The sequence below is a fragment of the Pelecanus crispus genome, chromosome 10, assembly GCF_030463565.1.
Source record: "Pelecanus crispus isolate bPelCri1 chromosome 10, bPelCri1.pri, whole genome shotgun sequence".
In the NCBI taxonomy this organism is placed as follows: domain Eukaryota; kingdom Metazoa; phylum Chordata; class Aves; order Pelecaniformes; family Pelecanidae; genus Pelecanus; species Pelecanus crispus.
Genome location: NC_134652.1, coordinates 3090617 through 3117569, shown reverse-complemented (window position 1 = coordinate 3117569; position 26953 = coordinate 3090617). Strand labels below are relative to the sequence as shown.

Genomic DNA, 26953 nt, shown 5'->3' with positions numbered 1-26953 from the left:
CACAGGTGTGGGTGGGCACCCAGCGCGAGGGGCGGGGGGTGTTCACGCTCGTCCCCGTCACCCCTCTTGAGCAAAGTTGTACTCTATCTGCAGGACCGAAGCAAGAGACAGTTAATGATTTCTGGAGGATGATATGGGAGCAGAAGTCAGCCGTTATTGTCATGTTAACCAACCTGAAAGAAAGAAAAGAGGTAAAGAGCTTTCAGTTTCCTCCGGGATGTCTCTGTGAGAGCGGGCTCCAAAAGCAGTGGTGGCTGCTCAGCGTCTGGCCGGTCGCGGTTCTGACCACTTCCTTCTCCAGGCCCTGTTCGCACATCTGAGTTTCTGCTCATAAATGTAGTTTTCATTTCCAAAATACAAATTTATACACAGAAATCTCAAGGAAAAAATTCTGATAGCTGATTTTGTCCTGTGTAGCCCATAAAGGCAAACTCTCATGCCTGTGTTTTTACCGCAGCGTAAGGCTGCACTTGTGGGTGGGTTTGGTTAGAAATGAAGGTAAAGACTTTATTCATTTTTCTGAGAGTTAGGTTACAAAATTCTTTCTGGCACATGCACATAAAAATTTGAAACCAACACTTTTTTCTTGTGAGAGTGATGCTGCTCCTTCCTGTCCCCCCTTCCTCCTCGTGCGCGTCTCGCTCCTCCCGTTGTGCGAGACTCTACGTGTACTGGCTGAATGCTGAGACGCAAACGAGAAGCGTGAAACATTTAACTTCATTCGGGCTTCGCAGCCTTCAAGAAGCTAAGTTAAAATATTAAGGAAGTGTATCATCAGAAACATAAAAGATGCTTTTTAATTATTTTTCTTTTCCACCGGAGGACAGTTTGCCACCCTGAGCATGCTACATCCTTCTTGGAAATATATCATCCTCAAAAACATGTGCCCAAGAAATAAACCTTGTTTCCCTGGTGACTACACTTAAAGCTTAAAAACAAGGAGTCAAGACATCACAGTCCCCAAAGTTAGGGCCCCTCCGAACAAAAAAAAAAAAACAAAACAAAAGCTGTTTAGGTCTGGCTGGGTTAAAAAACAACTTCAAAGCTATTCTCACCTTCTCTGCATAAATTTAAGCATCAACAGCGCTAGCAAAGTGTTAAAGCTGTGTTGTGCCAGATGAGAAACTCTGCATGCTCGTATGCATGGTGTACCCTGTTTTCAGATAAATTTGTTGCTTTGTGAGTAACCCACAATGAAAGCAAACTCAGTGGTAGAAAACTCACTCTGTGTGTGTACAGGAAAAATGTCACCAGTATTGGCCTGACCAAGGGTGCTGGACTTACGGAAATATCCGCGTGTCAGTGGAAGATTGCATAGTTCTGGTGGACTACACCATCCGCAAGTTCTGCGTTCAGTCGGTAAGCAACGCTAATGCTCGTGCTGGCTCTTCATTTGAATTTTTAAAGCCGATTGTTGCAATGTCAAATATTTGCTTAAAAGGAATTGAAGAAATTAGTTAAACATGTTTGCAAATCGAGAAGGTTGTGCCAGTGAGCAAGCTCCGCAGGTCAGCACACGCAGCGCCCGCTACAGTTCAGTGGACTGCAAGAGGTTCTGCTCGGTTTCTCCTGGTCTGTAGCCAAGGGCCGCAGAAAGCCATTCCTTGTGCTCCCTCCCTGACAGTCACAGGAGCAGTGTCTTGACCTTTTTTTGGGACAAATCGCATAGATAAATGAGTGAATTTGGCTATGTTTGGGTATTTGGAGTAGTCTGTGGATATTGGTTGGCCAATGTCAGCCAGCATTACAGCTTGATTTAAGCTCTATCCTTGGTCTCCAGCACAAGTTAAAGCTTTAGATCACAAGAGAGATGGTGGGGATGAGTTTGCTCTTGTCCACAGAGTGTAGTAGCTTTGTACGGGAGCAAATTGCTAGAGATCCTCACCCCGTAGAGGAAGGGCTGCCGTGTTTGTAATGCAATGACCATCTCATTCCGATTGAAGACTGAAGACAGTATGGGCTGACAAGAGGTGATAAACCATGCACAGCTGTGTAGAACTACATGGACTGCTCAGAACCCCTCAAAATACGGGCGCATTCATTCAGCATTAGTTACAGATTGGGAACTGTGAAGCAGTCGCTGCTGATTTGGCGTGCCGATCGCTTTGGTGTGACTAGTGATCACCGATAAGGCATCGCTGATAAAAATGCTCGGAGAAACTGTGCTCAGAAGGCAGAATGGGAAAGACGTAATGGTACAGATGTACCTACTGTGGGTAAGCTGAAGGGCTGGAAAGTTTATGACCGGACATGGCTGCCTTTCACTTGTCGATCGCTGCTGAGGATGTGTTAGGAGGATTTGGCCATCCATTGATGGAGAGCCGGTAACCTTACAAAACCAACTGGCTTTCTCCAGTTTGAAAGAAACGGCCTTGACCCTGGCTGACAGGCTGAAAGCTTGCGAGACGGATACGCTTCCTAACCTTAAGGATAGGTTGTGGCTCGTGAACGCAGGGGAAACGATGCTGAGTGCCGCTCTCGTTGCTTCTGTGCTGTCTTTTGTTCTTGAAGGGTAGGTCAGGTCGTGAAGCTGCCAGTGGGTGGCCATTAGAGGTGCAGCCCGTCTTTCCTTGTTCACGTGCGATATGGCAAAAGCTGGCATTTGGCATCTCATAGCAATGCAGGTCCTGAACGTTTAGGCTGAATTTTGTGAAGTTTCCTCTGGGGCTGCTAAAAGAAGTGTGAAGATTTTATAAGTCAAAAAGGACTTAGGGTTTGATCCGTTAGTAACATAAGTCGTGAGGCTTACTCTTCGCAGTCCTATCCTGGGATTATTCCAGTTTTCACTGGAACGCAAAGATGCATTTTAATAATAGATGGTAACTTTACTCTGTGATTGCATTTTACGTACACTGTAAACTTCTAATCCTTGAGTCAGGCTCCAAGTGTTGCAGGAATTAAAAGTCATAAATAACCAGAGCAGTTACTTTATAAATCTTTGCATGAAAAATGAAATGTCAGACTCGGAGTCTGTGTGTTCCCTGCAGCTTCACGATGGTTGTAAAGCTCCGAGGCTCGTTACGCAGCTTCACTTTACCAGCTGGCCTGATTTCGGGGTGCCTTTCACGCCTATCGGGATGCTGAAATTCCTGAAAAAAGTCAAAACGTTGAATCCTGCCCATGCTGGACCAATTGTGGTTCACTGTAGGTATGTATGTGCTCTTCAAGCCGTTCTCTTAGCTTGGCCTGGGGTTACGTGTGGAATATCAAAGCTAAATTTTAATCTTCTGTTCATAGCCTACAAAGTTTGTGTGTGTGTACGTATGTGTATATATATATATATTTACTTACATATTTATAGTTCTATATGTAAAGGGCAATAATATGTTGATCTTTTTGAGACCCCAGGGTAAAACCAATTTCAAAAGATCTGTCTTTGCTGTCACTTTAAGACTCAGACAGAAGTTGTTGTTTTGGGGTTTTTTTTTTATCCATGAGTGATACCCAGTGTTTGGTATAAATATGTTCTTTGTCAGAAAACTGGACTCATAACACAAATCTGCGACCTTTGCTACTAAACGCTCCTCTGAGAATTCATCCCCCACTTCTCCCACAATAAAATTGCAGCTTGCTATGTAAATTATCTATTAAATGCCTAGAAAGATTTGAATAAAGACTTGCATTTAAGAGACTTAAATGCTGCAATTTTAAAAACCTACTACATACCAACACAGAATGTATCCCCCGCTCATTCGGTCACACGCACATGAACTTCCTGCTATTAAAGGCTTGTGCTAAACTGTTCGAAATCGTACGTTAATGAAACCACAAACAAGCTCCAATTCAGTTTTAAAAGAATAATTGCAATCTCTATAGCAACTGTAAGCTGAGAACTGAGCAAGAAGGGTCTTTTCAGGAGCAATTACCGTAGCGTGGTTAGAATAAAAAGAAAAGAATAGCAGCTTTGTCTTTCTGGGTTTTGTTTTTAAGGAAATGGTTGTAGATTCATCTATTAGTTTCTTTTTCTCTTGCTTGTATCGGACAACTAGAAATACTCGCCAAGAGTCCTTCAAGTGGGTACTATTGAAAGCGAGCGTCTTTGTCCTGACCGAGGCAGCCTTTTTGTTTCTTCATTTCCATCCAGACCTTGCCCTGCTAGGATTCGTCTTCTCTCCCAGGTGTCTGACATAAGAGGCTTAAAGAAAAGCATTAAATGGAAAAAAAGGATTTTAGTAGTCTCACATAGTCTTTCCTTTGAGAAATCCACAATATTTTTATAGCCTTTTGCCATCAGGTTCTGTGGAGACTCGTACTGGCCTTGAGCTTTATTTTGCACCAGCAGGAAATTCTCTACTTAGTTTAATCCGCAGAAGTAGAGACGAAATACAGGGAAGTATAAAATATCTTAACAAAAAACTGCAGAGATTTAAATACAGCGGTCCAGTGGAACACGGCACCAGCGTTACGTGTCAGTGCCGGGGGCCAGCGCAATGCTTCAGCCTGCTTTAGAATTAAAGAACGAGAGAGGTGACACTTAATTTCCGTTGCAGTTCAGGATATGACACTATTGAATTGTTGAAAAAAGGAAAGGGAAACCCATCGATAGTGAGTAACCCTCCATTTTTAGTGAGCTTTTATACAGATATCACCCAGTCATTCTGAGCAAAAACCGCTCAGTCGGAATCTTTTGGAAGTTAATAAAAGGCGAATGTAGCATTTGGAAGTAAAGAATTGCTGATGAAGGGGGGGGATTTCTGCCAATTTTTTTTTTTTCCCCAGAAGTTTTCAGCAATATATTTTTTCAGTGAGCAGAGAGCTATGGAGGAAGAGCTGAGTAAGGGATACCCTAGAGTAGGTCGAGGGTGGATAAAGCCAGGGAACTTCCAAGGGCAACGTCAAGGTTGGTGCAATCACCAGCTTTAGCAGGAACGTGCAAGGGTTGGATTCAGCGCTGAGCTGAAGGAAGGTAACCTTGGGGCAGGGGCACGGGGAGGGAACAAGGATGCGTAAACAGGGATCGTGTCTGTAAAGGGAAGAGAAGCGAGGAAGCTGAGCGCGGGGCTCGGCGGGTGGAAGCTGACGGGACGGAGTGATGAGGGACGGGTGTGAGCTGATGGTGAGCAGCCCACGCTCGGAGGTGGTTTCCAGGACACGTCAGGAAGAGGGAAAATCTGTGTCAACCGAGAGTCAAGGCGGCAGGACTCGAGGCGGACTCGGCCGCGGCGGCAGAGGTCAAACGTGAATGAAAGGAAGCGAGAGGGCAGGGAGCCCTGGCCGCCGTGGGGTGGAAGCTGCGGTGGCCCACGGTCGATGGTCGCAGGGGGCCGAGGGGGACTGGCGGGGGGGAGCTGGGCGAGGAGAGAGGGGAGCCTGCCCAACCCATGACTAAAGGCAAAGGGATTTGGAGGCAGAAGGTTACGGGGGGCTGGTTCGCCGTGAAGAAGTTGCGGGACATTTTGGTGGAGGGCTGTGGCACTCCGTGGGGTCTGCTCACCTCGGTCACCCCTCCGGAGCTCGGGGGTCGCAGGGCTTGGGGGCTTTGCTTTCACGTGGCGTTCGCTGTTACGTGTGCGTACATACGAACAAAGTTGTATTATGCATGCAATACTAGATTTTTTTCTGGTATTATTTAAAGCCTAATGTTTCCTGGCTGAAAATGGCTCTTATCTTTGGACACGCTGGGACGGGGTGGGGAGAGATTTTTGTCGTGTTTCAGAAGGTGTTTGTGGACGCTGCAGCAGTTGCTGTACCAAGGAAGCTAACAGAAGGTTAAAGGAGAGCTATTAAAGCCTCGCACAGGATGCCATGCCCTTTTCCTCTGGGAGGAAGAGCTGGAAGTCGCAGAAGTAGTGGAATTTCTAATGATCGTGCTCCCTCTCGTGGCTGTTGGAGGATCTAAAAAAATTTTTTTTGCATGGCAGTTAGAAGATATAAAAAAAAAAGTAATTTTTGGATGGCAGTTAGGAAGTGTAGAAGTTGTAACAAGTAACTATTTTGTAATTGGCATGCAGCAGCAACCATGCAGAACAGAGCAAAAATTAAGGGGAAAAAAAAATTTAAAATTTCATCCTAGACTGAATTATTATACCTGGTCAAGCAGATTTTTTTTTTTTTTTCCAAAGGTCTTTTCTAATATAACTTTCAACTTATCATTTCAGAGCTGATAAGAGGTGACTTTTTATGTTAAAAACTTAGACCCCTTTTTGTTGCTGTCGTTGCTAAAATAAAAAATGAAATGTGTTTTCTCACGGTGAGTATTTCAGTCCAGCATAAACAGCACAAGTTCTACCTGTGTCATTGCTGTAGCAATTCCTGCAGACTTGGTAATTCCATAGAGATTTTGGTTTTGTTTCCTTTTTAAAGCGCTGGTGTGGGTCGCACAGGCACGTTTATCGTTATAGATGCCATAATAGACATGATGCACGCCGAACAGAAAGTTGACGTTTTTGAGTTTGTTTCAAGAATCCGTAATCAGCGTCCGCAGATGGTTCAGACTGACGTAAGTGGACTTTAATCGGTTGAAATTACAACTTTTCGTGGTTGAAGAAGGATAGGCTTCTGTATTTCCACTCTGATACGCATCCCATGTCCTGTTCTGTTGCGCACCTGGATAATTGGAAAATGAAGAAAGCCCGGTAGAAGGATGGGGTTGGGGAGGAAGACAAAGGCACGTCAGGGCTGTGAAGGCCACCGCAAGGCACGTTATCTTTAGGTGTCGTGTCCAGGTTTCCCCATGCACACGAGAGTGGAATTTTAGAGAATGGGAGCAGTGTAACAGGAACACTCCGGTTTAGCTTAAGGTATATTTTGATAATTAGTAGATTGTAGACCAAACGAGCTAGATAAAAGTGCCAGAATTCGTAGCTTTACTCCCTTGCTTTGCAGCATGCTTATCTGCCTCTCTGTTCATTCCAGATGCAATACTCCTTCATTTATCAAGCCTTACTTGAATACTACCTCTACGGCGACACGGAGCTGGATGTGTCATCCTTAGAAAAACATCTACAAACGTCACACAGCGCGGCGCCGAACCTTGTCAAAATAGGGCTAGAAGAAGAATTTAAAGTAAGTATGGAAGTCCTTTGCCGTAGAGTTTCTAAGTGTGGAAACATTTAAGCCAAAAAAGATACTTCAAAAGCAGAAGTGTAACCTTAAAAGAAAAGGTCCATCAAAAAGGAACAACTTGTTTTATTTTGTGCTTGCTGCGAATGGGTCCTGCAGAGTCGGTGAATGGGGCCTTGCTTAACATCCTGTTCTGCAAGTGCTCATTCAAAGCTACGTCGTTTTACGGACCTTTTGCTATATGCTTTCAGTTTGTTTATAAAAGAAAAATGGAATTATTGTTTGGGTCTGGTACTAGATGCCGGATCAGATAAGGCTGGAAGAGGGAGCTGGATTACGTGTGCCTTATTTGCATCTCAGTGGGATTGTTAACTCAGTCATGACTGACGGCAGGGAGAATTGCAGAGGGTTTACACACCTTGTGCTGAATATCCAGACCTGTCAGGAAAGAAAAGAAAAAAAAAAAAGAAAAAAAAAAGCGTTTCTGTTTAGTGGAGAAACCCCAAATGCAGAAAGCAACCACGCTGGCTGTTTGTGATCATTGTTTAAAATAGACTTTATTGTCCTGAGGAAATAGCTAGAACTTTTCTATGACTTTTGCTATGCTCAAAGATTTATTCTATAAATAGGTCTAAAGCATTAAATGACATGTAGGTCATGGAGTTCTCCCTTTCCTTTAAAGGATTAATTTAATCAGAAATTGGGAACGGGGAAAAGCAAATGATGTAAAAATAAATCTGACGATATAGCAACAAGTTCAAAAATGAAAAGTATTGGTCTAGCTGAGGGAGGGAAGCAAATGAAAACATCACGTATTCTACTTTTTCCAGAATTCCTAAGTTTGGTTTTGCTGCCCGCTGGGCCAGCAAGGCTGCGTTAAAGCGCAGAGAGCAACGTTTAGTTCTGCAAACGCTGTGTTCTGCAAACACTTAGATGGCTCGGGAGCACTAAGGCCGCCTACACCAAAAAAGAGTAGAGCTCTGTTGTACCGGGTGTGAGAGTCTCTGACACAAAGTCTGTTGAACACAGCATTGCAGAGTAGCTGAAAAGCGATTTCTTAGCGGGTAGGGGTTTCTTTTTAATAGTCTGTTGCCAGTACTGAAGATTTTACTGGGACTGAGATATGCTCCTGAAACTCAGTACCTGGCAAATACATGCCTGAAAATCTGCTTGCAGTTTGAAAATGAAATTAAAATTAGTTTAAATTGAATTTATATTCAGTAGTTGCTGAAATGCAACTGTGTAATTCTGATCGTTACCTGGTAAGTCCCACCCCAGCAGAAGCAGCCTAATGTTGGGTTATCTCGCACATTCTTGCAGGTGTGTAATCTATACTAGAAAAAAATTTGGGGGGCAAGAACAGTGTTTGTCTACTGTGTCCTGGGAATGCTGTCAGCACGAACCGAATAAATAATAAGGAATATTGGTCCCTTCACTAGCAAAAGCTTGAAAATGGATAGAGCCAAGCTGGAGGATTTGGTGCACAGCGGTCCGTAAACTCCTGCGACCTTGTGATGCCAGCAAGAGGGGGGTGTGCCGCGGGGAAGGCACAGTCCGGGAGTAAAGGCCCAGAGTTTTGATACTCTGACCAGCATTGTAAGACTAGTAATATGAATGAAATGAATATGAATATGAATTTGGTTCATGTTTTGACCATAAAGAAAGTGAAGTGTATAAAAGAGAAGTTTTTCAGTACTTGAGGACAGTGTGGAAATGAAAAGCCCGTTGGTGGTCGGTGTGCTGCTCCGTCTGCCTCTGCTCTCCTAAAGGCTGGAAGGAAAATAAATAAAATGAATTCGACAAAATGGTATGCGGACCTTTTTATTAACAGGAATTTTCAAAAGTGGCTAATGTTATGAAACTAAATTTCCAAATATCAACTTTAAGAAACTTAGACCTTTTCAAAAGGAATGGGTGCTCTGCGCTTCTGACAGCCATGCTCAGACCGTCCAAAAAAAAAACCCAACCCCCCAAAAACCACCCAACAAACAAACAAAAAAACCCCAACAACAATAAAAAAAAAAACCCGGACCCAAAAAGTTAAAATCTGCTGTCATTCTACAGCCCTTAAGCTTTACTGATATGCCTTGGGAGTATGTTCAGATTCTTAAATATTTATCAGTATGACAAAAAAATTACCTGGCTGTTGTTCTGAATTCATTTTTATAGACAGGACAAGGAAGCGGCTTTTGTGAAAAGTCACCTCGCTTTGGCTCTGTCACTGGTTTGTACCCGATAAAGACACTCGGGAACCCTCCAAGTACAGGATGCGGTGAGCGAGAACCGCTCCTGTTCCAAGGAGTTCTCATCCTCGTTTGTGTGTTTGTATTACAGAAGTTAACAAACGTTCGAATAATGAAAGAAAACATGAGAACTGGCAATCTTCCAGCGAACATGAAGAAAGCTAGAGTCATCCAGATTATCCCATGTAAGTGATGAACTTTTGATACAGAGAAACAAGGGCCGTAAACACGATTATCCTCAGGCTGTCGTGAGTACGCACCATAGGTGTTGACAGCGCCGCAGCTCGCATCAGAATACAGCTCTGTTGGGATAACTCGGGAACAGAGGTCCTGCCCAGATTTGGAAACTGGAATTCTACAATTAATTACTGCGTGTGTCTTAAAAAGTTTTAACTTCTCTGCCTGTAAAATTCAAATGCTTTCAAAACCTTTTGAACTGTCCAGAGTGGTAGTTTTTGGGTTTGCTTCATTTTTAGCTAGAACACTTTTTTTTTGGATGTTTCTGTTAGCCAGCCCCTTGGTTTTGTCGTGCTCTCCGCAGGCGTGTCTGCTCTAAAGTTTCTGATACAAACAGCACTGTCATAGAATCATAGAATCGTTTAGTTTGGAAAAGACCTTTAAGATCACCCAGTCCAACCAGTAACACTACCAAGTCCACCACTAAACCAATTCAGGGGAGAGTAGCAATTTCGTGTTTCCTGGCTTGGTGGCTGGATTATTTTTTGATGAAGGTAAAATGAGGAATCATTAAGGTTGGAAAGGCCCTCTAAGATCATCAGTCCAACCATTAACCCAACACCCCCATGCCCACTAAACCATGTCCCCAAGTGCCACCTCTGCCCGTGTTTTGAACCCCTCCAGGGATGGGGACTCCCCCACCTCTCTGGGCAGCCTGGTCCAATGCTTGACCACTCTTTTGGTGAAGAAATTTTTCCTCTCCATATAAAGTGTAATGCCCTTATAAAGGTGCCTGCAAACAATTTAATGCACTGTTTTTTACTTTATCAGTGCGAAATGTATTATGATCAGGTATTTTTCAGGACTGAAGCAAAGAATTCAGCAGTTCCACCTTTTAAACCAACATATTTTCTGAGTGATGCCTTGCATAGTCTGGAGCAGCCCTGTAATGTCTGCACCTGAAAATGGAAGTTTCAGACCTTGCTGGCCATATCCTGTGTGAATGGAAAAACAACAGCAGAAAAGCCAGCGCCTTCCGCCGCACACTGCTAAATCCTGGATAAGATCTTTGAGACACCCTGGCTTTTAGATAAAAGATTTTGTTGGTTTTGTTCTTTCACAAATGTAAGAGTGCAGCAATCAACGTACAGTTAGGAAAAGTAAGATTAGACCTTTTTTTTTTCTTTTCCAGATGATTTTAATAGAGTGATTCTGTCAATGAAAAGAGGGCAAGAGTATACAGACTACATCAATGCTTCCTTCATAGACGTACGTACAAAAACTTTTCATGTAGTTAAATTGCAAGTCAAATATTTTGCTGTTGCTGATAAGTCTTTTTAAAGAGACACAATCTACTTGCCTTAGGAAGAACATCAGCGGTTTTGTTTGGGTTTGGCTTGTGAGAGCTTCCAAATACATTTCTTACCTGGCATTTTCAATTTCAGTTTAAACGGTTGTGCAATTTAAACATTCTTGTCTTGTTAGCTTTATAAACTAAGGGTTTTGTTAAATTCGAACAAACAGGCAGCGAAACAAATTAGCCATGGAACTAGCATCCGACAGTTCTGTTATCTGCATCCAGGTTAACGGATGTATGTGCTCGTCTGAGGAGAGGAAAAAGAAAAGCCCACATTTGGCACGGGGAAAGGCTGTCACGGTGTTTGGGGGCCGGGGTTTACCTGGGCAGACCTGCGTTAATTCCTAACTTTGTTCCCAGCTTCCTATTGGAACCTGGGCAACACCTCCCACCGTGTCTTGTTTTTATTTAAATATGAGAATTAATTATATCCTTAAGTAGTAAAAGCCCATTAGTGATTGAGGAGTGTGGATACTACAGCTGTGAAGATCACAGCAGTATGTAAATAGAGCTGTAGCTCAAAAATTGAGTCAGATGTTAACCGCTGCAGGTATTAGCTTTACTACAGAATTACGATAAACTCGTCGTGAAATCCTTCCAGTTACTACTACTGCAGAATTTCATCCCTTCAGCCATGACTGTAAAAAGTCATAAAATACAACTCAGGATTGTGAATTTGGGGGATTTTTTTTTTTTTCCCCTGCATTTCTGGCAGTGAGCAAGAATCGGGTGGGCTCAGTGTCTCCGGGTTCGCAGTAACCATCACCCTGTCAAGCAGCGCGGCTCACGGGAAGCCCCGGTTTAAGTCGTGATCTCCTCTGCGACCGTCACCTTCCTCCCCTCTTCACTTGTACTCGCGTGTCACGACATAAACTCTGGTCTTTCTCCGCAGGGCTATCGCCAGAAGGATTACTTCATTGCCACCCAGGGACCGCTTCCGCACACGGTGGAGGATTTCTGGCGGATGGTGTGGGAGTGGAAGTGCCACACCATCGTGATGCTCACAGAAGTTCAAGAGAGGGAGCAGGTACGCGGTCTCCAGAGCAAAGCAGTTGCCGTTAACACCTGTAAAATAGGAGCATTAATATTAGCTAAACCTTTCGCTGCCTACCAGTTCTAGCCATACAAGATTTTTTTTTTTTGCCTTTCCTAAAATGAGCTCTCTGGTGTGGGCCAATGTTGCTGCTTTTGCTTGAATTGTCAGAAACCCCACCAAAACTACTGAAAATTACGGTTTGTGAAAGGGCCTGGTTTGCATTAAAAGCACAAAATTCCTAGGGATGCCTGACATGGAGCCGCGGTCGGGGATTTGGGAACGGCTGGACAAAGCTTTTGTGAAAACTTCCCTCCCTGTTCTGCCAGTGTAAGCTCCAGTGGCTTATTCTGAGCCTCTCCTAGTACATCGTTAATTAATGAAGAGAGTTCCTTATTCTGTTCTAATCTGGTTTAAAGCAGTATTTGCCATATATGACTCCTAAGCCCTTTTCATCTTAATGGTTTATATTACAGAAATATTTTATTACTGTGTTCTTGGTTATTAGCCTTTTCATGACGAAGCCTTTAGCACACGTTTACTCTGCTGTCATACCCTGTATCGGAGATTCATGACAACACAGGTAACTGGCAAAAATGGCAAGGAACGGTTCCAATTCTCTTTCCATTTTGCAGGAAAAATGCTGCCAGTACTGGCCATCAGAGGGCTCTGTGACTCACGGAGAGATAACCGTAGAAATAAAGAATGACAGTCTGTTAGATGCCATAAGTGTAAGGGACTTCCTAGTTACATACAATCAGGTAATGTTTTTAAATGATATGAGGGGTTTGGTTTTTTTTTTTGCATTTGAATGCATTTACAAATAAAATTATGTAACTTAAATTCTGGAATTTCTGTCTAAAGATAAATGTGGTTAATCAACATCTGACATTGTATCAGTCAGAGGGAAGCTTATACGAAACATTTTTGCTTAAAGCCCCATGAAAATTCGGGTCAGTAAAACACGTCCTTCATCAGTGTGGGGTGTGGGGTTTTTTGGTTTGGGTTTGGGGGTTGTTTTTAATGTTTTGTCATTGCTGTTATTCTTGTATTTTCTCCCATCTCCCACATATCCATAAAAGAACATTTGATTCAATATTTTTAAACCCTGTGAAGCATTTAACAGCACATGTCCTTACCTCTGCCTGCCAGCTCTTCCTTTGTGTTGCTCTGCTACAGGCGTGATCTACTCAAAACCTGGTTTTGGTCTTTTGGGTATGCAGCCCTTCACTCACTGCATTGTTTCTTTAGGATCTGATTTGCATTGCTCTTTTTGAAAAATAACAAAAAAATTGCTTGCAGTTAAGAATAGAATTCATTTAACTACTTACTGCATTGCATAGGATTTATGCGCTTAAATAGCTCGCACATGCAAAGCAAAAGCGCTAAATTTTAAGTACTCTCTATTTCCTTATGAAGGAGGGTGGTGGATTTGGCGTGAATACGCACCGTGCTTCACCAAGCAGAGAGTCCTTGTCCATCTGGTGACTTCTGTCACATTGGAAAGTATTTAAAACTCAAGTAACAGTATTTTAAGTGATATCCAAACAGCAATGTTTTTGCGCTACAATCTGGCATCGTTAGAAGTGTCTGCAGATCTAAGAAATCTGAGTAACTTCTGTGTTGTGCCTGAGTCCAGCTAGACTACATCAATGCTACTTGGAGGAATATTGTGTTAAAAGAGCTCCTGCAGAGCTGGGAGGAAGGAGGATTGACCGAGCCTTTTTCCTCGTAATGGTGAAATCTTCCAGGCTTCTCGTACAAAACGGCGTCCTGAGACTGCCCGTCGGACTCAATCGCTAGATGTCCCCTATGGTGGGCACGCTGAAAGCACCAGGCATCAGCAGAGACCTAGTGATTTCAACTCTCTGTGGCTTGCAAGAGTTGATGATATGTAGTAAAATTGCCAGAATACTAACGTTGCATCCATACGCTCTTATAATGCAGTCATGGGAAAGAGCAAGGAAAAATCTCAGGGTAGTTAAATCATCAGAAGAGAAGCCTTTGTGCATCCAAACCTGTCTAGAGCTAACTGCGTTAGCGTGGTATTAATACTTACTGCAACTTTTAGCCTGCTTTTAATCGGCAAGCAGAAAGACAAGGCAAGTAATTGTTAAGTTTCAAAGTAGCAGGTAGCGTTGTGCAAAGACGAGCGCGTTTCGTGAACTGGGTTGTTTTAATGGCGCTTTGGATTTGGCCTGTGCGCAATGAAAGCTTTCAACCATTGGTACTCGGGATGAGTAATCTTTAAGGGTATCCTTAGTACTACCCAGGTGTAAAGCAGCTGTGCAAATCAGAACGAAAATTATAGGGGTAAATTATCAGTGCAGTAGATGGGGAATTTGGAAACAGAACTGTCAGGTCTGCGTGACCAATATATTATGGACCAGGTTGCAAGCAGCCCCCTCTACTATAGCGGTGCAAAATTTATGCTACAAATGTTTAAGGTAGGAAGCGTGTTTTCATTTTGAAGTAACAACTGGGTAAATCTGGTGTTTTCCTGCACGCAGGGTAACCAGGAGAAGCAGAGCAGGTTCGTTCGGCAGTTCCATTTCCATGGGTGGCCAGAGATCGGGATTCCTGCGGAAGGAAAAGGGATGATCGACCTGATTGCAGCTGTCCAAAAGCAGCAGCAGCAAACAGGCAACCACCCGATCACGGTGCACTGCAGGTGAGAGCCGCCGCTTCTTCCTGCCGTCAGCTAAGGAACTGCCTTGCTTTTTTATTGGTCTGGTTTTTACAGCAGTTTTCCTTCGTGAGTAGACTGCATCCTTTAAAAAAATAACTAAAAATCAAGAAATACGAGAAAAAGATAGGAAAAAAAGAAAATCTAGTATTGCATAAAGGATTTTTGATTCGTCTTTTGCTAAATTAGCGCAGTGGATACCTTAATGATAGCCTTAACAGCTGTGAGTAAACAAATGCATTATTAACTTGGGGAGTTGTAGTCTTGCACCTGAGTTTTGCTCAACACTGTGGTTAGGATAGTAAAGCTGTAGGTTTATTGCAGTGATGTGTAATACACCCCGCCAATGTAGCGCTCAGATGTTCTATTGGGGCCCAAATTGTTGGTTTTTACAAAGTATCAGGAGAATAAACTATATCCCTAATCTAAGGAGAAGGCAGAATGTCCCCCTGTCCTTGAAAGCAGATGAGAGAGCTGGGAGGACAGAAAACCCAACGTTTACATTAACGATAAGAGGTACCTTGTGTATGACTTGACACCGGATAACTAAAATATATCTTTGTCCTGTGCCAGGTTTTCACTTTTTGGGTTTTTTTTTTTTTGAACTGTACTTTCTTATTGCAGCATCTTCCCCCCCCCCGCCCCCACCTTCTTTTTAAAAGGCGTACATTGGACTTTTCCACTGTTTTTTCAAATGATGCTTTTCAGAGTGTGGGGGTTTTTAATCACTCTTTTAAATTTGTCTTTTCCCATTCTGTACTACATCTGCTGATTTTAAAAAAAAGCAGTAGTAAGACTAGTATTGTGCCTTTTCCTAATTCAGAAATCATATCTTGCTTTTAAAATATTTTAATCTTTATAAATCAGTAAAGCTTTTTTCTGTTTTCTGCTCAATACAAAGTCAAGCTCACAGTACACAGGGACAGGGTCAGCAGGGTTTCAGATCTTCCAGAAGAGAAGTTCCTCTGTTTTATTTTGTTTTTTAAAATGAGATGCTTTTAACCTCAAGAGTCACCCTTTGACATGGGCCTCTCTGCTGTGGACCTACTCTGGGAGATGCGCTGCCTGACTCCCCCCTGCTCTCCCCAGCGTGGAAGTTTTCAGAGGGCACAGCTCTCCGCTGTGTCCATGCGAGACCTCGTGCAGTAAAGTGTCTCTTGCGGTTGAAGCTCACAGGCTCAACCACGACGTAAAAACAATCACTGTTTCTTCTCTGGTTGCCCACAAAATCAATTATTTAATTCATGCTAAATATTTGCCTTTTAATCTTTTCCTCTTGGGCACCTTGTAGAAGAAAAACTGGTTTGGCTGAACCACGGCCATCTTCTAGCAATACATGGAGGTCAAGGTCCTGGCATCTTTATATCTAACAACATGTGTTTTATTAAGTGTGGTATTTTCTCTACCTGTCTGCGATCCCACTACTGAGAAATGCTTGGCACCTACACCGCGATAGAGACCCGCTATGACTGACTACTGCATGAATAAGCTTCTGCAACCTCTTGCCAGTGAGCTGGGTAGCGTGTTGCCCCTTCTAGATTTTTCCTGCATTTCAGAGGATATCTGTCGGGTTTTGAATGAGTAACCAATTATTTTTGCTTCTGAAAAAAAAATACCATATTGATTTATGTGACACTCAACTTGTTCTTGTAGTGTCACCTACAGGGAAGTATGCTCACTGGCCTTTTGGAAGTATTTTGGTAGAACCTGTCTGCTTGCTGCTAGAGTTAGAATTGGAACGGCATATTACAGCTCTTCTCTGCAGTGTACGCTGACTTATTTTGCTCTGATTTGAGTTTCAAAGGTGCCGCCTCAGTCTCTGAGAACTATGGTTTGTGCTTGGCTGTCTGCAGCGTCACCTGTGTTTTCATGCACTGTTGAAGCAAAATGATCCTGGGGGCTTGAGCTGGGACTTGGATTCGTTGGTGTTTGGGGATGTGATCTTCTACCAATGCATATTCATTGCTAAAAATTTCTCCTCCTTGCTTTGGAAGTGTTTTCCTCTTTGCCATTTTCGTACATTTTCCCTAGGGGACTGTGGGTTCCCCCGCCCCGTGGTGGCTGCACTTGTGGGTGATGATGACGTTTTGTGTTTGATTCTGCAATTTGACAAATTTGAACAGCCTCTTTCTTGAATTGCTAGGGAGCTTAAAATTCTGAATGATAATTAAAGCGGGTAAAATATCAAGGACTTCTAGCCAGTAAAATAAGAGATAGAAGTAACTAATGTCTTTGATACGCACAAATTGGATGTGTAAGAACTATCTGAGGTACACATTGCTTCCACTTTTCCGAGCTTTTAGACTTGCAGCCTCTCTGAAGCCTTAGCTTAATCACTTGGTGTGCATTTGTCCTAGATTTTTTAAAGTCTACTTCAATCACTATAGAATGGATTTAAACAAGAAAATAAAACCCAAACCACACAATGTACGCTAGGATTTTTAATGTTCAGAATTGTCTCCTGTCCCTACTTGGACAGCCTGTACATCACAGCTTTTGAGTTACATGAACCTCTCCATGAAGCCATACTTGAGTCTTCAAATATAAATGAATGTAACTTTATGAGTAAGTAAACGCATATGAAGTCTAAGACTGATTTTTCAGCATGTTCACATGAACTCATGAAAACTTCTGTGCACTTTCTCCAACTATTTACGAACAGTTTAAGGAACTGCTAAAAAAGACTATTCGTAAGTAGAGTCAAGGCAGAACCCTAAATACTTCAGAAGGGTTTTGCCAGCTGAGTTGCGAACAGAATTCAAAGCCAATCTGTTCTCAATCCTAACTCCCTTCTCTTCCAGTGTGTGTCTGCAGCTGCCCTCTCTTCTTAGTTCATGGCTACCTACACTTTTTTCTCTCTTTGCTGTCTCCTGCTTTCCACACTCTAAGAAACTGTTCAAGGCTGCTGTGTTATGTAGAGAGCCCTTACGTCCTTCGTTTGCCCAGTCTTTGCCTGTTCTGTGTGTCGTTTGCCTTTGAACTTTCTGTCTCAAGAACTGAGGTTTGAGTCAAATATAAAATTTATCTGTCTTAACTTTGTTTTTTAAAGTGAGTTGCAGAAAGAGAAGCAAGTATGCAAAGAGTAGTGCTATGTTCCCATGAGACAATACATATTTTCCCCTGCTTTTCAATGGCAGTTTAGTTTTCCATGCATCCATACTAAAAATTCTTAATTAAAAAAAAAAAACAACCCAACTTGTATGGGCTTTAAGGATCTGCTAAAAGGATGTTTTTGGAAGAAAGGAGAGTGAGCGTTAAAAACGGAGTGCAAAGCAATGCATACCTGCCTCTTCTGGGCATAAATGAACAAGCAGCGTGTGTGGTGATGATGTGTGCGTACAGTTTTACTTTATGTCTTCATGTCCTCGTCTATTGATAGCTGCAGACCTGTTCTGAAACGCATCACTCATGGGTTACTCTAGAAACCACAGATGGTTACTAGAGATTAGCTAACTACAGATAAATCTGAATCTTTTTAGATTTTGTATTTGTCTTCAGTCTGATAAAAGTAACTGTCTAAAGTGAATAACGCATCTAACACAGCGTACCTGTTCGTTTTTCCTCCAATGAGACTTTTGATGTATCCAGCTCCGGAGACACACATTTGCAGTAGATCTTTTCATAAGGCTTGTCCTTACTTCTATCAAACACAAAAAGAATCTGGTAAGGTAGAAGCAATGGCATGTGATTACAATTCACCTACTTACGGTTAAAACACAGGAAAATTTTAAATTTAATACATTTTGTGTTTATCCTTATTCAGCAACCCAGTGAACCTTCCTTCCTCTCCATCTTACCACCAACTGCACGATCCCATCCTGGTTTTAGTAACTATTCCCTGTCAAAGCTATTGGCCTTCCAGTGCACAGCCACTGTTTTGTTGGTGTCAAATAGTCCCTAATTAGTGTGATTAGGAGGGAGAAAGAAATCTCTTTTTATTTCTTTTTTTTTTTCTGTAGAGTTAGGCATAATAAATCAGATCATAATTACTGAAATACATTTTGGTTCCATGGAATCGTTATCCGAAACAGATACAAGGACAAAATACACCGAGTCGAACATACTGAAACAAAAGAAACTACAGTTACTTGTTACTTGGGAGTACATCAGGTTGCTTATTGCATCAAGGTAGAGGCAGAACAGTCAATTTTAGTTTCTTGTATGCAGTATAGCCTCATGTAGTCTCGCTTTAGTTTGTCCTTGTATCAGTACATCTCTGAGAAATGGCTTGGAATGTAAGAGTCATTAAAATCATTACAGTTGGATAGGACATTTTCCATCCAATTGCTGTGGAGTAATACTAATGATGATGATAATAATAGTAATGATTTCATATGCTTCCAACACAAAGCATTCTATTCTGTGGTTCTATATCTGTCCACCAAGCAGAAGTATAAACCACAACCTAATAGAAAAATGTGGCTTTGTTGACACGGTGCTCCTTTGCATTATAACCAAGTTTTGCCACTGAAAGTCCAAAGGTTGTGTTCTCCCCCATCAAGAATAAAACCAAAAGCAGAGTGCGAGAGCACCGAAAGTTGGCTTTGCTGAAGGTGAATGCAGAGTTGAGTAAGCGGTTCTGCCAGCTCCTTATTTGAGTCTTGGCCTTTGGCAGAGGGTGTCCATGTGTGGCCGCGGCCGGCTCGGGATCTCCCGCTTGCGTAGAGAAGCTGTCAGTAAGGAGTCTGCAGTGGTTCCAGCCTGGCTCCCAGTTAATTTCCATTAATTCTGTCTCCCTTCTAGCATAGCCAAGGTGACAAACTAAGCACAGAAAACGAGCTGCCGTTGGCTAATAGTAGTATTCGGCTATCCTAGATCACTATTCTTTCTCTTTTAACATTTTTATCCTACTGTACGTCAAGCAAATGTGTTTCCGTTGCAGTGCTGGCGCTGGAAGAACGGGTACCTTCATAGCACTCAGCAATATTCTGGAACGAGTGAAGGCTGAAGGGCTCTTGGATGTATTTCAAGCTGTGAAGAGCTTAAGACTGCAAAGGCCACATATGGTGCAAACACTGGTAGGGTATTTAACAACCCGGATCTCTGTCAAAGGATGTATGTTTGTAAATATTCTGGTGGGGGGAGAACAAAGGGGTTTTTTGCAGGTTGAAATAAATGATGCATGATGGCTGTGTGTGTACAAAGCGTTATCAGAAATCTGTATTTTTACAGGTTTTTTTTTTTTTTTTAATAGCATTTCTTAAAATACAACTTGGCTAAGCATTCTGTGTCTTTTTGAAACCAGAGACAGTTAAACCAAAATCTTTTGAGTGTTGCAGGTGACCAAACATGAAGTAAATGCCTTTTAAGCTATTTATCAGTTGTTCTTTCTTACCTTAAAATGTCTGGGCTTAAATGGGCGTGCAGTTGGTCAGTGAAAGGCAGAAATGTCTTTGACTTCTGTAAAGTCATCCACAAGTAGTATGTGAAGCTTGGTCCAGACACATTTCCCTATTGAATAAACATTAAAAAGGTTTTTTGAGACTTATGTTTTTTGGAAAATACACAAAAATGCTGTTATTTTGTATTTTGATAGCAGCTTCCATTCAGTAATTTGAAACTTCTTTAGAAACAATTCTCTCAAAACACCTTTATCGGGTAGATGTTTTCTCCATACTACAGATAGGAATAAAGGGGTTGAAGAAGTAGAACCAGATTATCCGCAGTCATGCCGAGACAGGGATGAAATACTTCTTTTGGGGTTCTGGCTCTGCGATTTAATAATGTTAGTTAAGGGTATAACTGCCACAGATATTCCCAGCTGAGCCTGCGGAAAGGCTTCTGCTAAACTCTGCTTTCCAGCATGAGTGAATCCCGATGCCAGTTCCATTTATTATCGGCGTTGTTGCAGATTTTGTCACCCAGCAAATCATGTGGAAGGCGTATCGGCACGCCTAGGAGATCAGGACGCGTCCCCCCGTTAGGACGCAGAGGAGCAGCCAGCTGGCTGGCGTAGGCAGGGGATAAATACGCTGCCCACGGCCTTCGCAAGGGGAGCTCCGCTTCAGACGAAGGAGCGCAGAGGGTTTTTAATGTTCTAGACATGTAAAGTGACGTGGTCAGAAGTTACGCCGTCGCTTAGTTTCTGCTGTAAAGCTCGGAAGATGGAGGTGAGAGTTGAACAGCCAGGCTCCCCGGGGAACGCACAGGAGGAGTGACCGGCTGCAGCGTGAGCCGGGTAGAGGAAGCTGCGTGATTTAAATGAGGAGACAGGTCTAAGAATTGCTTCAGTTTAAGAACTATCACCTAGAAAGCTGAAAGAAATAATTTTAACTCAAGAGCAACAATCGGCCTGTATTTGACAAAAGAGCGAGGTACCATTGCTCTTGGGTAAGAAAATAAATGCAGAAATAAAAATCAGAACAGACCAGTCCTCAGGTAATGGTCCAAGTTAGAATGTGTTGCGTTTATCGCTAGGGTTTACATATGTATGATTTTCTGTGGTGTAACGGTACGATGCAACCAAAGCACACTTTGCTGTCTTTTTCTTGTTTTTCAGGAACAGTATGAATTCTGCTACAGAGTGGTACAAGATTTCATCGACATATTTTCGGATTATGCGAATTTCAAATGAAAATTCCTGCCTTATTTTTTAATTTGTCTGTATAAATAGTTGTATATTCTGTTAATTTATTCCATGTCATTTTGATTGTTGACTTTACTGTAAATATGACCTTGTGTTTGCTCTAAAAGTTGCATTTGCTGTATAAAGTTATTTCTTAAATATAAATATGTTCTAAAGCGAAGTATAATGTTCATATACAGTATATCACTATAAGATGGTATAGAAATCTTTATTCTAAATAACAGTAAATTAATTCTTAAGGGTCTATTTCTTTGAATTTTTCCACTTCTAAATATTTATCAATAACGTTATCTCCCAATTCTTGAAACTTTACACAGGTGATTTACATTTCATACCAAAAAACCAAAAAAAAAAAGTGAATTGTGGTACATATGTTTAAATTAAACAGGTTTTGGCCGTAAACCTTTCTTCCCTATGAAAACAGATGTTTATTTGGGGACACATTCTGATAACCCGCTCATGCTTACTTGCCATTTGTTTCACAAATAGTCTCGTTGAAGGCGAAGAGACTCTTCGAGTGAAGTGCTGTTAATGATAAAGGTGTCAGAATACGGCCCTCCATGTGTAATAATGTACAGTCCAACTGAAAAATATAACTGCTTTTAAAGTCTGTTTTTAAGAACCTCCAGGTTGATGGCAGTTCTATTTTGAATCTTACTGTCAATAAGATATAATCGGTATAAATACAGATGCGAATGTTTGATTTAGTATAGCTTGCAAAGTCCATTTATTTTGTTCTTTCGTAAATACTACACCAGCTTAAATCAATTTAGAAAGACAATAATGTGAGTTTACCACTATTTTGAGAATATTTTGCATATCAGAAGAGTATATTTTGCAGCACCTGAACCTTATCTACGTGAAGAGGCTTTATAGCCATTGTCAGAAATGGATGTAAAGCTTCTCTACGTGCACATGCATAATTTCCCACTTCTTTGAGAAAAGGCGAGAGAGATGAAGACGAACCCTTACTCTTTGATTAGACTCAACAGAATAATCAACAATATTTGCTAAAATTTTGAAAAAAACATTTTTACGAACTGCGTAATGCTAGCAATGTTAAGCATTGTAGCAAAAAGCTCCTCTATGGTCTTACCCTCCCGTATATATGATCAAACCAGGAACGCTTCCCCTATCAAAAGGGGTATATGATTGTGTATATAGATATATTTTTAATGAAAGTACTACTGAAAATATAATTGGTGAAATAAAGTTTAAAAGTCTTTATCGTAGCCCTGAACAGCATATGCTTGGGGGTTAGAAAATCCAAAAATCACAGGGCATCCGAATGTTGAATAATTAAAAAGTATATCTTTTCCACTCTTTAAAATGCATCTATGAATTAATGAGCACAAAGTATGCGGATATATACTTTAATTACATAGCTAATATGCAATAGTTCTGTCTTGTCCAGTTGGTTGGGGTTTTTTCAATGCAAACATAAAAGCCTTATTTAAAATAAGCAGCTGACACGGATCATTTCGCCATTGCTCTTGCACTATTGTAGCCCACAACCATTTTTCATTTCAGATAACAAATAGCATTACACTCGGTAACAATGCAAGGAAACGGGAAGGTGTTGGTACCTCTCCTTTCATGTCACGTGGAACGGAAAAGGCGCAGTTTAGAAATTTCTAAGCACGCTGTTCCGAACACTGCCATTTACTGCTTCTTGTCTTCCCATCGATGCACTTCTGTATTTATTTGTACAGTAAATTATGCACTTAAAAAAAGATTGTTTAAAGACTAAACCTTTGTTGTGAGTTGCTATTAGGAGATACGCTCAAGACGCAGAAAGTGTCGAGTAATGAAAACGAATGCGAAGTAAGTTTACGTTACTACTGCATGCTGAAATTTTATCGAACTTTAAAAAGCTATCAAATAAATTCAGTATGGAAACCAGTACAGTGGGGTTTTCAGTATGATCATTTGTAGCACAGGGAGACTCAGACAGGTTAAATGATAGAAAATAATGCAAAGCAATTGCCACCGTTTTCCAAAGCAGCATGTTTTATTGTCCCGTTAGATCCCAATGTCGGGATCTTTCCAGACATTTAGCCTAAATTTGAAAAAACAATTTGTTGGACAGCCTTTTGGGTCCCCGAAATAAAAGCATGGATGAAGAGTTGCCTCGTGAAGCAAACCTCCTCCGTGCAGTGGCAACGCGGTGCGATGCTAGCGGGGACCCAGGGCTGCAGGAGCTGCAGAACTCCCCCGGCCCGCGGGGTTTACTCCCAGGGATCGTTCTGCAGGGCACAGGCAGCTCTCTGTAGTTGCCGTGAGTAGTAGGATGGAGTTAAGCCGAAACATCAAATGCTAAGTGGGTACTCAGATTTTTAGTTGCTAGCTATATTAAGATGTCTAGGAGGAGACAGAAATACCTATAATATATTTCAGAAGTCACAAAGAGAGCTACATAGTGACTTTTTTTTTTTTTTAGAATTTGCAAAGCTTGCTTTCCAGTTCTGGTGTTCAGTCACTGGCCTGCTCATTGCAGCAGCCTAAGAACTGGGGAGCTGTATCTTGATACAGATACACATGAATTTTCTTTGAAATTTTCCTATGTTGCATGGAATTACTTTTAAAATGCCAAATAGTCGATTAGAAGTTGTACATTCTGATCTGTACGTGGTTTTGGTCACTATGTGACTTGACTGTCTGTTTTCATGTGTTGAGCTAGGTTCCAGTTCACCTAAGCATTTAAGCATTCGCTTTACGACATCCCCGTTCCACAAAACATTTAAATACCGTAGATTCTTTGTTCCTGAAGCAATCCCTTAAGTGCTTTGCTGAATTGGGCCTTAATGAAGAACGCATACTGTAATTACCAATGTTTTTTAGGGTATTTTTACGTATCGGTTTTTTAAACTTTTAAAATGAGCCTGACCCACCTGCATTCAGTATTTTGGAATGTTTTCATTTCCCTAGGCCCATTTTTAATGTAAAGCTGTTGAAACTTTTCTGTATAACCAAATTGTATTTAATTCGTCAAATCTTTCTAATATATGTATGTATTATACAGTTTCAGCTATTATTATTTTCTTTTATTACATTTATAATTTGATCTTGCTGTGTTTTTAATGCCGGTGAATGTTGCTGAATTATTTGTATATGCAAATTGCAAGATCTAATACATCCTGATGCAAGAACAAAGCTTCGTTTTTATTCTCAAATTGTATTACTTTCTTTAAATCTTTTAATTTCATTCCTGTACTGTGTGTTCATTTAAATTAAGTATTCTAAAGGAGTTGAAATCCATTATCTAGATAAATAATTTTTCAGTACTTATCTGCAGCTATTTGGAAGTAATATTCGGATTCGTGTCGTAACTGAAGCCCTGTGCATATAAAGTGCATATAAACTCACGATCGCAATCAAAAGGCCAGGTCTTCCCAAACTGCGTTAATAAGTAAGACGTGACGACATAGAGCTTTGACGTGACTCGTTCCATTGCAGCCTTCCCTTTTGAGGATAAATGCGAGGATTTGGAGTCTGACCCTGCAGCACCTCCAGTGTATTGGTACGGCACCTAGTGCGACGGCTCTCTGCTTTTTGGTCGAGCCCGTCCTTCCAGCACAGCGTGTGAGCGGGGCAGAGCTGCAAAAATCACAGAATCATAGAATCGTTTAGGTTGGAAAAGACCTTTAAGATAATCAAGTCCAGCCATTTACCTAACACTACCAAGTCCACCACTAAACCAGTTCAGGTTAGAGTAATAATTAATTTCATGTTTGCTGGCTGGATTGTTTTTTAATGAAGGTAAAATGAGGAATCATTAAGGTTGGAAAGGATCTCCAAGATCATCAGTCCAACCATCAACGCAACACCCCCATGCCCACTAAACCATGTCCCCAAGTGCCACGTCTGCCCGTGTTTTGAACCCCTCCAGGGATGGGGACTCCCCCACCTCTCTGGGCAGCCTGTTCCAGTGCTTGACCGCTCTTTTGGTGAAGACATTTTTCCTAATATCCAATCTAAACCTCCCCTGACGCAGCTTAAGCCCATTTCCTCTCGTCCTATCGCTAACTACTTGGGAGAAGAGCCCAACACCCCCCCTCCCTGCCCCCTCCTGTCAGGAGCTGCAGAGTGATCAGGTCTCCCCTCAGCCTCCTCTTCTCCAGGCTGAACACCCCCAGCTCCCTCAGCCGCTCCCCACCAGCCCTGTGCTCCAGACCCTGCCCCAGCTCCGCTGCCCTTCTCTGGACAAGAAGGGGGTTGTGCTGCTTTGGGGAGAGGTGGCAGCCCAGCACCATTTTGCACTGCAGGCCACTCCGCAGGATGTAGGAGCGGGTTTTGGTCTCTGAGGGAGATGGGATTTCACCAAATGGGAAGGTTAGCGAGAGGGGAGAGAGCTCGCTCACAGCACGCAAAACCTTTCTGTTCTTTTGTATGCAAGCTTTAACAGTGCTGTGGTATGCTACGGTGTCATACCAAGATAAAAATAGTAGCTTAACCTTCAACTCTGTCACCCATTTTTGACTGAAAGCCCACTCCAGTTAACAGCAATTTCTTCATTAATTTTAACAGGCTGTATATTGGACCTTGTGCCAAAAAAATTCAAGATGGCCCACTGTTGTAACAAGTGTCGGGGGAGATGTATGTAACCCAGGAGTAACTATGCTGAAAGACTGCAATCCTAATGTCAAGCTGACATCACTGAGATTGGAAAAGATTGAACATTATTTCTCAAGTGTGATTTAATGAAGCGATATTTATGTGTCTGACCCCTTTAGCCCTGTTTCACCTGGTACACCTAACATTTGGGAGCTCCCTTTTCGGTGGAGATAATTTTCTGATTTTTTTTTTTTTCCCCATGCTTGTTTGGAAGAACTTTTAGTTTGCGTGTCCTTCTTGTGCACTGTTCTAACATTTAAGTGTTTGCGCTTGGTTATCACGCTGCTTTCAACAGAAATTGAACCATCCGGGAATAACTGTAGACATGTTTGCCACTAGTAACTTAAGTGTTGCTTTCAGAAGATAGCAAGCACGTGCGTCCTGAGGAGATGTCTTTGCTTCATCGAAAAGATAGATTTACTAATCGAGGATTTGCCTGCAGAGTTTTAAATACAGGGATACGCCAGACTGAAATACAGAGCCTTTAGGAAATTAGTGTTCAGGAAAATACTGCTGTTTCTTATTGTGACACTAAATAGTACCAAGTTAAGAGTAATCTTTTTCATTACATGTAAAAGCTATTAATTTTTTTTAATAATTCCAGATGAGCTGATACAATATTTTGTGTGATTGGATCGTATACTTTTAGCAGATAGCAAGACGCACAGCTTGTGAGCCCACTGAAAGTTAACTTTGTGTGAGTTCAGAAAATAGAATGCTCTCAAGTATTAATCAATTATTAATTAATCATTGGTTAAATAATTATTGATAATTGTACTTACTGATTACTACAGATCTGCACAGTTTCTAGTGTAATAAGGTTCTGTCTAGCAGTACAACGGAATCACCATTTTTAGATTATTCAAGCTAAATAATTGGGTTTACCAGCTATGAGACGAAGAATGCCTTTCTTCCTGTGTTCACCTTAGTGCGCTTCTGTGGGGCTGCTTCTGTATTAAAGAGCAACAATAACGAGTGCCTTTGTTACCATACAGCCAATCATAGTGGGTTTATTAGCAACAAATCTAAAGTTGTAGAAAGGAATTGGGATTCTCACCTCCTTAAAGCAGCTAACGTATGGCTGTTTAGATACTGTATTGATAATAAAGTTTTTGTATTTACCTCTAACATCCTGTAAAAAGACATTTCAGTGAGAAGGTGATGGTATAATTAAGATCCAATGAGTGGAAATGTTTCTCTCACAACAGATACCCTGTTCTTTACTGTGTTCCATTTTAATGACAAATCGTAGCAA

The 26953-nt window shown here is 41.7% G+C and overlaps 1 protein-coding gene across 3 annotated transcripts in view; it reads left to right on the top strand.

Annotated features, from left to right (window-relative positions):
- PTPRE (protein tyrosine phosphatase receptor type E) overlaps positions 1–21072 on the top strand; it is a 29672-nt gene extending 8600 nt beyond the window's left edge. For 2 of the 3 annotated variants that reach the window (XM_075717287.1, XM_075717286.1), the window contains exons 7-18: positions 94–191; positions 1240–1359; positions 2970–3148; positions 6304–6439; positions 6856–7005; positions 9337–9430; positions 10615–10691; positions 11672–11806; positions 12448–12573; positions 14323–14483; positions 19381–19516; positions 20998–21072. In XM_075717287.1, the coding sequence (XP_075573402.1) occupies positions 94–191; positions 1240–1359; positions 2970–3148; positions 6304–6439; positions 6856–7005; positions 9337–9430; positions 10615–10691; positions 11672–11806; positions 12448–12573; positions 14323–14483; positions 19381–19516; positions 20998–21072 (1487 nt within the window). Of the gene's footprint in view, positions 1–93; positions 192–1239; positions 1385–2969; positions 3149–6303; positions 6440–6855; positions 7006–9336; positions 9431–10614; positions 10692–11671; positions 11807–12447; positions 12574–14322; positions 14484–19380; positions 19517–20997 lie in introns of all 3 variants that reach the window. The other variant, XM_075717288.1, reaches the window with a different exon arrangement.
- The last annotated feature ends 5881 nt before the right edge of the window (positions 21073–26953 follow it).